This window comes from Nelusetta ayraudi, unplaced genomic scaffold (genome assembly GCF_046127955.1).
Source record: "Nelusetta ayraudi isolate G7.1 ecotype Tasmania unplaced genomic scaffold, CSIRO-AGI_Nayr_v1 ptg000135l, whole genome shotgun sequence".
Lineage (NCBI taxonomy): Eukaryota > Metazoa > Chordata > Actinopteri > Tetraodontiformes > Monacanthidae > Nelusetta > Nelusetta ayraudi.
Genome location: NW_027466185.1, coordinates 995,769 through 1,008,681, shown reverse-complemented (window position 1 = coordinate 1,008,681; position 12,913 = coordinate 995,769). Strand labels below are relative to the sequence as shown.

The 12,913-nt window shown below is 40.7% G+C and overlaps 2 protein-coding genes across 3 annotated transcripts in view; one reads left to right on the top strand and one right to left on the bottom strand.

Moving 5' to 3' along the window:
* The window catches only part of slc2a13a (solute carrier family 2 member 13a), an 84,835-nt gene extending 79,233 nt beyond the window's left edge, over positions 1-5,602 (top strand). The window contains exon 10 of the mRNA XM_076012095.1: positions 4,559-5,602. Coding sequence (XP_075868210.1) covers positions 4,559-4,785 — 227 coding nt within the window. The 3' untranslated portion in view covers positions 4,786-5,602. The remainder of the gene's footprint in view (positions 1-4,558) is intronic.
* An 832-nt stretch (positions 5,603-6,434) lies between these two features.
* Positions 6,435-12,766, bottom strand: redic1 (regulator of DNA class I crossover intermediates 1). 2 transcript variants are annotated; one of them, XM_076011802.1, is made up of 14 exons: positions 12,645-12,766; positions 12,520-12,559; positions 12,251-12,398; positions 11,980-12,109; positions 11,584-11,641; positions 11,374-11,488; positions 11,171-11,286; positions 10,644-10,765; positions 10,399-10,550; positions 10,258-10,324; positions 10,149-10,179; positions 9,894-9,921; positions 9,693-9,787; positions 6,435-9,089 (listed from the first exon to the last, which is right to left on the bottom strand). In XM_076011802.1, the coding sequence occupies exons 1-14, from the start codon at positions 12,665-12,667 to the stop codon at positions 8,631-8,633; spliced, it is 1,584 nt and encodes a 527-aa protein (XP_075867917.1). In that variant the 5' UTR covers positions 12,668-12,766; the 3' UTR covers positions 6,435-8,630. The 2 variants fall into 2 exon arrangements, with proteins under 2 accessions (XP_075867917.1, XP_075867916.1); XM_076011801.1 differs by having other exon boundaries at positions 10,149-10,324.
* Positions 12,767-12,913: the final 147 nt, after the last annotated feature.

The following is a 12,913-nucleotide window of genomic DNA, read 5'->3' as shown; positions in this document are numbered from 1 at the left end:
ATAAAGTGTGCATTGAAAGCATGACCCACCTCAAGTTCAAGTTTTTTTTAAGGTTTTCTTTTTTATGTCAGAGTCTCAGGAAAGGTTTTCCATTTTCCTTTTTTTGTACAGTATGCCCACATGAGCTAGCTCAATTTGCCGCTTTAGATGCTGGGCATACAGTTTTCTGATGACTTGTGAGTTCTGTAAACACATGACAGTTAGTACAGTGGGAATTTTGCATAAAAGGAATATCCTTCCATTGTTACTCACTATATTGCCTGGATGACTCTCTGCCAACACAGCATCTGGGTCCTGTTACAAAAATGAAATTTTGTGTGGGTACCAAATAATGAGGTCTCACTATTATTGACAGAAAATAACGTCAATAAGCTTGACAGGATACCTCCTCATTCCTTCTGGACCCTAGGGAGATGGTCTCTTCATCATCCAGGTCAGATGCTGCTGTGGCTGCTGCACTGGTGCCTTCACCCTATCGCATTTAACAGGATCAGTATTGAAGCTAGTAGACTAGACTTGCCAGGCGTAAATGCCAGTACTCACCGGATCAACATCAGCTGGTGTTGATGATGCCGGTGGCTCCAACAGTGTGACACTGCTGCCGCAGACTGCAAGACAAGCCAAGACAGATAGTTTGAATCCATTTCATGTCAATGTGTCCCATGTAGAGATAGAACATACCTTGTATCAACTGGTTGGCATATTGGGAGGGACCTACACTAGTTTCTGTGCCCCCAGGTATTCCCTACATCACAGGTCTGCCTCGGTTTATAGCCAAGGCCAAGTCCTCTGCTGGGGTGAGGTCAGTTTTTGGGGACCCCCCCACCTGTACCCCTTCTGTGCGCGCTCTTTTTAATTGCTAAAACCAAACTGACAATATGAGCAGGCAACTTCTGATCTTCTGATCTTAAGTATTAGTTGGGCACTTACCATTCTGCAGGATGTTCTTGTATTTTACCTTTATCTGCTGCCATGTTCTTTTTGGCCCAGTCATGTTTGATCTGTGCGTACATAGACAGACAGACACGCACGCACGCACGCACGATAAGATAAACTTTTTTTAAAGCTCTATTGGAAATTCAGTGAAGTCAGTAAACTCGTCTATTCATTTACACAATATCACTCACATCTTCGCACACCGCACTTTGTTTACAATTATAATAGCTATAATAATAATTATTATAACAGCATTATTATTACAATTCGAATGAGAATAGTAATGATAAAAATTTTAATAATTATTATTATTATTATTATAACTTGTGATCGCAATTGCGATGGTTTCGGCGGAGCGGTGAGTTCATATTTGTGCACTACTTACGCATTCAGACGGTCTGCAATACTTTGCCACGCTTTTTCTCTCTGCTTAATCGCCGTGGCGGTGTTGCCTTTTTTTTTTTTATTTGGTCCTTAACCTCCTCGTACGCCTCCATGAGGATTTCTGCCTCGGACGGGGAAAAGTAAGCCGCTCGTTTTGACATGGTGAATCGGTGAATCTGAGCTCGATTACGGGGGTCTATTTAAGGAAGCCGCGTGCGCGCACCAATCCAGGATAGGTTTCAGCTGGCTTGATGAATCCGTGTGCTCGGTGTGCATCCGTGGATGTGTTTTTGTGCAACCGATTAAGCCTGGACACACGTGTTGTGAATTGGTTGAGCGTGGCTTACTTACTCATCTTGGATGACGGAATCCTACTTTTGTGCAATGGGCCCCAGGTCATCGCAAGGCGAAGACCCGTTTGTTCTTTGTATGTTTATTCGGGACTGAGCCTCAGCGAAGGCCTGCTCTCATCAGAGCAGGTCTTCGCAAGGCGAAGACTCGATGGTTTTTTTTGTTATGTTTATTATTATTATTTACACATTCCCCGCTGCTTTTTTTCCCCATTTTGACCCCCTTACCATACAAAATATGTGAATTAAATCTGCCACATAGGTAGAAACTGGCAAAAAATTTGATAAAATGAAGAGAAAAAGGAACAATTCCACTCTCTAGTGCCCCCTAGAGGCGTCCAAAAATTTGAAATGGCCCTAGCTTCCACTAGGAAGGTCGAAAAAATATGGGGAAAATTTCCACGCGTTCGTCTTTTCAAGCCCGCCATTTCGTATGCTCTAACTTTTGTCGCCCGACAAACAAGAAGTGAGTTATTTCCACTTTTTTCATTTCACGTTAAAAACGAACCTCTTCTAGGAAGGTCGTAGAGACATGGGGCCAACACCCACGTGTGCGGGCAATCCAGACCTATTTGCTGATATGCTGACCTTTGACCCCAGACTAACCGGAAGTGAGCTATCGTCACTTGTTTGGAACAGAGTGAGAACTCAAAGGGCACCTATGATGTTACAATGTTGAACCCGAATCGTCAAACGATCTCGATATCGTCAAATAATGATGTTCATGCGTTTCGATGTGAGCCCTGCAAATTGTTGGGCATGGTTCTAAACACTCTGTTCACAGAGATTTTTTCAACACTGGGAACGCAATGACATAATTGCGTTCCGGATCTCCATTCATGGCCAAGCTCAGACACACTCTCGGACTGGTTCCACCCTCCCCCCCCTCTGCCCCGGAAGTGATTCTGCAATGCGCTGCTCCAAGAAAATGTTTTTTTCGGTGTCAGGGAAATTAAAAAATATAAAATAAAAAATACTGAGCGACTACCGAAGCACCAAGGACCACAACCGTCGGAGTGGAACGAATAGAGAAAATGTTGGAGGTTTGTTCAGCCTAATCTGAATGCGATGGAACACTGGTCCGGTCGACAACGGGAGTGAGACGGGCTCGACTCGGCCGGTGGACGACGAGAGAATAGTCAGCCATGGCAATATTTGAAAACATGTATGAGGACTGTGAGTGTATTGTGACCTCAAGCAACATTCGTTTTAAGACTACTTGCAAAGTACAACCGCTGAATCGTGTTGATGAACTGTTAGCCACCACCACTAACTCCGTGCTCTGCTTGTTATATGTGTTGTGTTCGCTGGCAGCGAAACTGAAGAGGCAGCAATTTTGACTGGCAAGTTTCACTCCTTATAGCGATGTTCACGCTGCCAGCATGGTAACATGGGTTGTATAGAGCTCTTCCTGCTTTGTGCTTGGTGTGGACTTAAGTTGTGCAGATATTCTTGTCTAATAATAAACGACTCTATGACTGAAGTGATCGTTTCAGCGTACATATTTTCTCTGCTAGGACAGTGTTTTGATACAAGTCAACAGTATGAAACCAAATCATTCTAAGCCCTATTAAAATGTCTCGCAAAAATATAAAACACGGTCAGTACACAAAGTAAAATATATTTCCGGGGACACGGAAGGCACAAAAATCGTCCAGGGACCTTCGGTCCGCCTTGTGGCCATAACTCAGCCCGCGCTGGGTCCGTACGAAGCTGGATTAGCCGGTAAACAGCTGCTAAAGAGTGAAGCCTTCACGACGGTAAGTGTTTAAATTGTGCCTTTTTCGTAAAGTTTGTCGTTTACTCTTCACTCCCGCACCGGCAAACTGAGGAAGTGAGGCTCAGTAGCGACGAAGAGTGTGACCCCGGGCGGGGGCGTACACCGGCAAGGCTTTTGCAGGGTTTTCGCGGGATGCAGTAAATACGAGGAAACGAGCCGCGAGATACGCAAATCTAAAAAGCTTTCAGCGCGGAAAATCGTGTGTTGCTGCTCTGGAGGGGACAGACATCAAATACAAAAGCCCGAAAATTAGTATAATAACCGTGAATACTGCAAGTTTCAAACCTTTTGTATTACACAGAATAGACTGTCAGAAGGTCCGCGTAAAAAGAACGGTCCGGATGCATTGCACCGTTTTCATTTTATACACCATTAAAGTCGATGTATGTTAAAACTGACCAAAATAGAAAAAAAAAACACCAGAAAACTAAAAATGCCCATAGCATCCTCTAGGAACATCGAAAATTCATCTCGTTCGTCTCGTCAAGCTCTACGTCGTTTATGTTTCTAATTTTTTGATACGACAAACAGGAAGTGACATATTTCAAGTTGTTTAAAATTGCCAAAATTCGACAGATGTCGGCGGGCATGGGGGACGTTGGCAGAGGTCGGGGTTCATCAGCATGGGACGTGGGGGGTTGGCGTCAGCCACGGCGGCTCAGTCCCGCCAACGCTGCTCGCAGCTTTAATTATTGTTGTTGTTTCACTTTACATTTATTATCAACCTGTTGAAAAGGTTACTGTTGAAATTTAAATCAGAAACCTGCAAACAAAGAAGAGGAACACAATTTTTATTTGCATTTGATTTATTTAGATGTTTTTTTTTTTACTTGAAATTCGGTTGTGCATGTGTGCAATATGAAGTCATTTATTGTTGCTTGTTCCATATTCAGTGTTGAAGCAAAACTTGTTTGGGTGCATATAGAAAGGTTCACTGTTCTATCCGCAGGAATATGTTTTCAATAAATATCAACGTTGGCCCGTGACTTTATCCAAGTATGAAATTTTGGCCCCGCTGTGTATTTGAGTTTGACACCCCTGGGCTAGTGGCTAGCGAAGTCTGTGGAAGCCTTTTTGCCAGCCCTGCTCTCCTCTTCCTCCTCTGCAGGGGCGTTCTTCCTCTACTCCAGCATGGCCTTGCTGGGCTTCCTCTTCGTCTATGGATGCCTGCCGGAGACCAAGGGCCGGCGCCTGGAGGAGATCGAAGCCCTCTTTGAGAACCAGCTGTGCTCCTGTGGTGCCTCTGATTCGGACGAGGGTCGACAGGTGGAGTACATCCGGGTCAAAGGTTCCAACTACCACCTGTCGGACAACGATGCGTCCGACGTGGACTAGTGAACCAACCAGTTTGGCCAGTCAGATTTCGGTGGAAGTGTTTTTGTTGTTGTTTTTCATGGTATTTATTTTGAACGGGTCAGCCGAGGTCACCCTCACGTCTTTAGTTAGCATCTCCAACGAAAGACCTCGCTCTCAGATTCAGGAATACGAAAAAAACTTCAGTATCAATAAATGAAATAGAAAGTAGAAAATGTTCAGATGGCCGCCAAAAACAACATTAAAGGTTGCACATTCTTACCATTTTCTGGTCTTTATTTATCCTCCGAGACTAGTGGATCAACCTTGCAACATAAATGTCTCCCTTAGATCCCCAGGATATTCAGCACTGTGTTTTCAGCCTCCGGCATAAATGCTTAGTTTCAGCACCCTGCTAAAACAGATTTTGGTCATTATTTGGGCATCTTTAACATTACACAGGCTTTCAGGTGTTTTTTAGAATCTGAAAAAAAAAAAGCAATGATGGGGATCAGAAATGTTCTGAACATTTGTGAAAGTTCACATCTTTGTAATGTACATACAGTTTAGAGAAGGACACTTTGCTGTCAACAAAAATCAGTTTCTGCTCAGATTCGTAAATATTTTCCAGAAAATATCAAAGACTCATAGCTGAACAGTTCTTGTTATTTTTGATTTATAAAACCATTATGCCTTTCTCCTGAATCACAGTTCAAAGCTTGTAGCACCAGTGTGGGCTCTCAAGTTATAGTCTTAGTTTGTGCTTCTTATATTTTTTTAACGATACAAAGAAATGGAAAAGTAGAATATATTGTAAAGAGATGTGCATTTGTTAGTGCCTAAACAGAACCTTTCGTAAAGTTCGTAGCAATGAACAGTTCCTTTTCCTACACACACACACACACACACACACATATATAAATATATATATACATATATATATATATATATATATATATATATATATATATATATATATATATATATATATACATATATATATATATATACACATATATATATATATATATATATATATATATATATATATATACATATATATATATATATACACATATATATATATATATATATATATATATATATACATATATATACATATATATATATATATACATACATATATACCATACATATATACATACATACACACACACACACACACATATATATATATACACACATAGATGTGTATGTGTGTGTGTTAATTTGTTCAAAGAGTTGTAAAAAGTAGCTGGATCGCAGAACTGTTGCTCATCTATCTTGCAAACATCTGATCTGAAGTTACAGATCAAGATTGCATTCAAATCCATAACTGCTGCCCTTAAATAGCCATCAGGAGAAGACAAAGAAGAAGAACATGAAACAACAGCAATCCTAGCTGATGATAAAGACACTAGCATCAATGCTATCAGTTGTCTTGGAACTGCATTTGAATTTTAGCCCAATTCGGAAAGACTTTTTCACTTTGCTGCTTGTGGCAAGAGCTTTGCTAAACACAGCAGCGCTAAGCAGCTAGCCTCAGGGCAACATCGGCTTTGCTAAAAAACAATCCCCGCACGCAGGCTCTAGCTGGATTTTCAAAGTAAGAATCTGATTTATCTTGAATGTGAATAAACTGAATGTTCAGTTGTCCCATCACCTATTAAGTTCTGCTGCCGTTTTGCTTCTTCTTCTTTTTTTTATTACGAGATACGTGATTTGGTTCACGCTTCACGTGCAGTGCCTGGCTCAATGTTCATTGGCAAAAAAATACAAGTACTATGACCTTGGTACATTTTATCAGTTCTGATTTTGACTTTCACCTTTGAAAGTGTTGAGTCAAAGTTTTTTTTATTATTTATTTTGTGATCTAATTGTATTAATAACAGACCTAAATACAACATGCCCCATTCCCTATTCCTGTTGTTAGCACTAGGCATAAAAACATGTAATTTCTTGCACAGGAAGTAGTTTTGGAACTTCATTTGTCATTACAGTGTTAGTGCATGTGTATTCGTGAAGGCGCCTAATGGCCATCTCCTCAAAGTTGGATGTGCTGTTGTTATGATGATTTTGACAAATGTCATTCTCCTCGACTGTGTTTGTAATTCAACAATGATGAAATATAATTTTTTTTATTCTCATTTAATTTACGTTTTTGATTTTACGTCTTCCTCCGTAGCCTTTTGAACAGAAGAACTGAGCATATCGTCAAATGTCAGGAGCCGAGGAGTATGGGCTTATTGCGTAATTTGCAAATGTCAATTTTGTACAAAGGAGAAAAAAAAATTGTGAGGTCAGTGTTAGTTAAATACACTTACTATATGTGTACGTGTAACAGAAAACTATTTGAAAGTAGACTACTCAGTATCCTTGTGTAACAAAATAGGTAATTATGGCGTTTTACAAGCTGTGCTGTTACTGAGGCCAAGTGACTGGTTTCTTACTGTCTTTACTGTGTGACATGCAGCTGAATTCATAGGATTTTGCACCTCTTTTGAATAAGGTTTCTTTTGGCGCTGAGAAACATATCATTGAATGCCTCTGCACAGTGAAGTGACATTTTCAGTGACCTGTCAAAGTTAAGCTATCTGCAAGTACATTTTCAGATATTTTCAGTTGGGTTAGAGTGTCACATTTCTGTACAGAAATTCAGCCACATTTCTGTACAGAAATGTGGCTGAATTGTAGTAAGACCTATTATTGTTTTAATAAATCCCCCCCAAAAGTATTTCCACAACTCACATAGAAGTTCAAAAAGGATTTCATAGTTTCAATGGTTTACATTTTATAACAGCCGGACTGTGTTTGAGAACATGTATGCGTTAAAGGACTTTCTTTTTTCTTTTTTTTGCATCAACATCAACGAACAGCTGGAATCAGCTTAGATTTGTGTGGGCATGAATAACTTGTTGAATCAACACATAAGTGAAGCGCTAAAGAACCGCAGCAGTGTCCAGATTGTGTTACCGCTACTTCCTGTCAGATTTGCATTTGCCTCTTAGACTTAACAGTACAATGTTTTCGTCCAAAGAGACAAGCGGAACAGGGTAAACCATCCTGTTTTAATGTTTCATTTTTTCGTTTTTCTTATTTCTGTTTAATGTTGGACGGTTTCTCAAAAAGCATATTTCAGTCACGCCACAGGTAAAATACACACGGTAGCAGCTGTGTGACATGTATGTGTTTAGATGTTGAACCTCTTGGTTTCAGGCAATGCCTTGTCATAGATCATGCACTGTTATGTCACTAATGTCCACTTTCTCACACGGTCCTGCAACACAGTGGGGTTACTCTGTGTTTCATGTAATGACCTGTTTTCCTAATTTCACCCCCAAGATCATCGTGATGTACATGTGTTTCAACACTTTACCAGGAATTAAAGGCAGAAAAACAAACAAACAAAATCTGTATAGCATACTTGATTAATGTTCAAGCTAAATGTTTTGCTAGAGTTTATATTCTATAAAAAAAACAAATGAGTATATTAATGAGAACTTGACACTTGAATATGTGTATGGTAACATAAATAAAGTGAGGAACCAGAGCTGAGATTTTGGGGCTTTTTTCCATCTTTTAATCAACATTCCAATGAATCACATCATGCAGAGAACTGTGACCAATACATATATTATATTTTTCTAGTTATCACCTGCCGGCTATTTCTTCACTCTTCCTTCTGCTTCCAGCTCTGTCCGGGTGTGGGCTTATTTATGACCTCCTCCCCCGCTCCATCAGATAGACCTCTTGTCGTTGGGCTTGGTCTGATGTGGAATTGGTAACATCACTACGAGGCTCCACCTTGGCTCACTTTTCAGGAAGGGAGTGATGGGTCCATTTCGGATCACTCTGCTGTCACAGTCGGCTTATGTATGGTCACTAAATTACTTGGGGGAAGTCTTCCCTCTGTTCTTGCCCCTCAGTCTGTCCAGTAAAGGTGTGCCATTGGTGGTGTTTGAAGTGTGATGGCGCTGCCTCCCTGTGGACGGATGCTGTAATGCGTCGACGACGAGTCGGAGGCTGCTGTCAAAGCAGGTGGAAGCGGTGCTGCCGATCTCCGCGGTGCCGCCGACCTCCGCCAGGCCGCACTGAGTCGAGGCATCGCACGTCTTGGCCGCAGCACGGTTGGCGGTCTGAGTTCCCACCTCTCGAGTTTCTCCGGGTGTTTTCCTGCACTGACACCGCGGTTCAGTTTGGCTTCCCTGGGTATCGCTTCCCACGGCTTTATCTCTGAGTGCTGTGCAATCAGGGCTGTAATTATGTCTGAGTTCTGTCAGCCTTTGCTCTGGAACAGCCTCGGAGCCTTGGGTTGGGATTTGATAAACTTGTCGGTGTTCCTCCACCTGAAAAACAGTTAGACAAAAGAAGCACACAAGCAGCAACATGTTCATATATATGTGTGTGTGTGTGTGTGTGTGTGTGTGTGTGTATATATATATATATATATATATATATATATATATATATATATATACATATATACTTATATATATGTGTGTGTGTGTGTGTGTGTGTGTGTGTGTGTGTGTGTATACATATATATATATATACATATATATATATATATATATATATATACATATATATACATATATGTGTGTGTGTGTGTGTGTATATATATATATGTATATATATATATAAATATATATATATATATACACACACACACACACACACACACATATACATACATATACATGTATATACTGCTTGTATATACTGTAGCATGTCATGTCTGGTATTTAAAAATATCAAGAATGAACCCATGAATAAAAATCAAAATAATCTTCAATGCCATGAGGAAAAGCTTTCACCCTTCAACTGAATAAACTGGATAAGAATAAGCATCAGCACTTTTACATTTGCATATATCTGCATAACTGCTTTTTTTTTTTTCTCTCTCTCTCTCTCTCTCTCACTCTGGCAAAATGTCGATTCAGACTCACATCAATTGAGTCTGAACTGAGGTAACCTCCTCCGCAATCAAAACTTGGCGACCAGTCACAGCCACTCGCTGGGCTGCTGTGGTTTTCAAGTGATGCTGCAGGATTGGGAGAGAGAAAAAAAACCCCATTCAGTTCATTGTCAGTTCCCTTGCATATACATAATGCACGGGGAGCTTAGTCAGCAGCACTGAAGATACTCACAAAAGTTCAGGTCTGTGCCATTGGAGGGCTGTGAATAAAGTTGCATTAGTATTGGAACGTGCACGTACGAGGGTTACCACACATTCTGGTGGGGATAATATAATAAATATAAGTGAGCTTTGTCTGGCAGCAAATGGTTTGGTACAGCTCGGTGAGAAAATAAATAATTTCCTTTCCACTTGCTTTCTATTTGATGCAATTTCGAGCACAACCACTTGGTGGCAATACAAGCATGATTTACAGGGGGTTGTTTACTTCAATTCCTTTGCACTTGTCTGGGACCATTCTGACCGCAAAAGAGAGAAAAGTAGCGTCACAACAAAAGCTTTTTACATGACAGGAACGAAATGTTGTGTTTACATACTGTGGCGCTAAAGAGTCGACTGGTGTTTCTTTGAGAAATATCTTTTTCCTTCTCCCAAAAGGAGTCTCTGTGATTCAACGACACGTTCAGCTGAGCGGGTTGGAATTTCAAAGTGAGCAGCCGTGCATGTCGATTGTTCACCTTCTGTCTCGCGTTCCTCTGCACAGAAGCCACTGAAGATGACTTCACCAAGCTGTGGCTCGTTTTCTGACTGATTTAAGGTGAAGTCCAGCACAGGCTTCATTTTTTCTGGCTGGCCACCAGACATCATGGCCTCCTGTCTGTTGGTGTTGCTGTTGCTGTGGCAACAAAAGTGTTGCCTACTTACAGTTTCATCAGCAAGGAAAAAAAACAACAACAAAAACCTAACAATGTGATGTTCTTACTCTCGCACAGGGCTTCTAAAGAGGCATCTGGCTGCTGTAGGTGTTCCCATCTGGGAGAGGTCTGACCCAGTGGACCAGAGAATGGAGTCCATCATGGCTCGAGGCTGAGAAAATGGCTGGAACTGGAAAAATGAAATGCAAACTTAATATCATTGCAGACTCAAATGTGAAATAATCTTGATTTAAATGTGTTGTATTAATAGCGATCAAAACATTTCTCATATAAAACTGGAATCAACCCTTATTTTTTCTGATTTCTGATCAAGAGTAGTAGCAGGAGTGCAGAAAAAAGAGCAACTGCACATTTAAATAAGTTGGATTTATCGAGTCACACTCAACGTGGCAGTTGGCCCTCATGCTTCACTCTGCATCCTTAATTAATGGATCAACGTTTGAAAACCGAAGCAAATTATCACTTAGGGTATGTAAACAGGGATTAGAGTCTGACGTTATGGTAAGTGGTTTAAAAGAGTTACAAACAGTTGACTTTACTACTAAGCTTCACTGAATAATTCTCTTCTCATTACATCAGGCTGTGGCAGCCCCGGGGTATTCACAGTTGGAGGGGAGGAAAAACGACCACAGGGCTGCTGCGACTGTGTCCACCTTCTCTGCTGGATCCTCAGCTGCAGCGGGAACAAATCTGCAGAGAACGTGTGTACCTATTTTTGAAAAAAAAACAAAAAAACCCTGCAGAATATGAGCCATGCAAAGCCTTTTCGAACACCACCTTGGCCTGAGGGGGATGTTGAGGTGGAGGAGAAGGGGCTGAAGGAGTCGGTTATGCCCGGCAGGTAGTCTGAAGCACTGTTGTCTGAGAATGCTGACTCCAGCACAGGCGATAGCTGCGACACAACAACAAAAAAATTGGTCACTTTTAACCAAAGCCTGCTATCCACAAGTGCTTGAGAAACAAGTTTGGGTGCAACTTCATGGTTACCTGGGGATACTTGAACATTTGTGGAGCTTTGCCTTTTCCTGTTGCAGTCTTGCGAAGTCTGAACATAACAGAGACTATTTTAATTAAAACATATTACAATTTTACAGGCTAGACTTCAACTTTGTATGTGAAGAAAACAAATTTGTGCTACTTGGGGTCTGAACAATATTTCGAAGACAGAAAAATGTAATGTTCCAATTTCTCTACATATCTACATACCTTCTTTCTATTCGTTCAGTATTGTGATGGACAGCCCACATCCAATCCAATTTATTTTATTCCCTATTGCTGCTATGTTATACTGTTTTTGTGTCTTCCAATTTGGTAGCTATCTGGCACGAAAATACCCTTCAGGATTAATAAAGTTGATCTTATCTTATTAACCATGGTTCTAACCTGTGATTTGGTTTCCCCTCCACAAGGTTCTGCTGTGATGGGGAGCCGTTGCTCATGGGGAGAACCAGTGCGTCATTTCCACACTTCGAGTTTCCTTTACAACTACCAAGAGCAGCCACTTTAGGGGGATCTAGATACACACACACACACACACACACACACACACACACACACACACACACACACACACACACAATCTTGATTTAGTCTCTAAGTCGAATTCATCATAATGCATTAATTGTTGTAGCTCGGCAACTTTCGAGATGTTCACCATTATTTTCTTTTTTGGTAGCGATCTGGTTTACTATGAACAGGGTTACCAGGTCCATACTACAGGAAGTTGAGGCTTGAGGGGACTGTGGCAGAGTTAAACCCAGGGTCTTGAGTCTCTGTTGCATCTTTCTCTTTTCAAAAAACTCCTAAAGCAGAGAGAAACTTTATCTTCATAATGCGCAGTCGTAAGCACGAGTCATAAGTATGATTTATTCTGTATAATTCTTCAATTATCTAATTTTCTTTACTTTTGCTTAACTGACTTACTCTTTGCCTTTTTGCGTCATTCTTCATCACCAGCCGGTTCCTAAATAGGAGTCGTCGACAGTAACATGTTAGCTAACTCTTCATATTAGCATAATATGTTCAACAAACATCCTTTTGCACCTTACCTTGAGCCTCCAACCCAATTCATTGTAGCCGCTTTTAGTTCAACGTTGCTTTAGTGGTATACGGTATATAAAGTTTAGTACGTGAACGCTTACGTTGATGAGCTAAAATGCTGTCTTAAATGTTAAAAAAAAAAAAAAAAAAAAAAAAAAAAACTGCTAGTAAGCACTTGTTTTCACGTGCCTCTGACCATGATATTTTTAAATCTTGTCTGACCTCTTGTTCATCATGCTTTTAATAGCTAAAATGAAAAATGTAAACTGTTAAATAG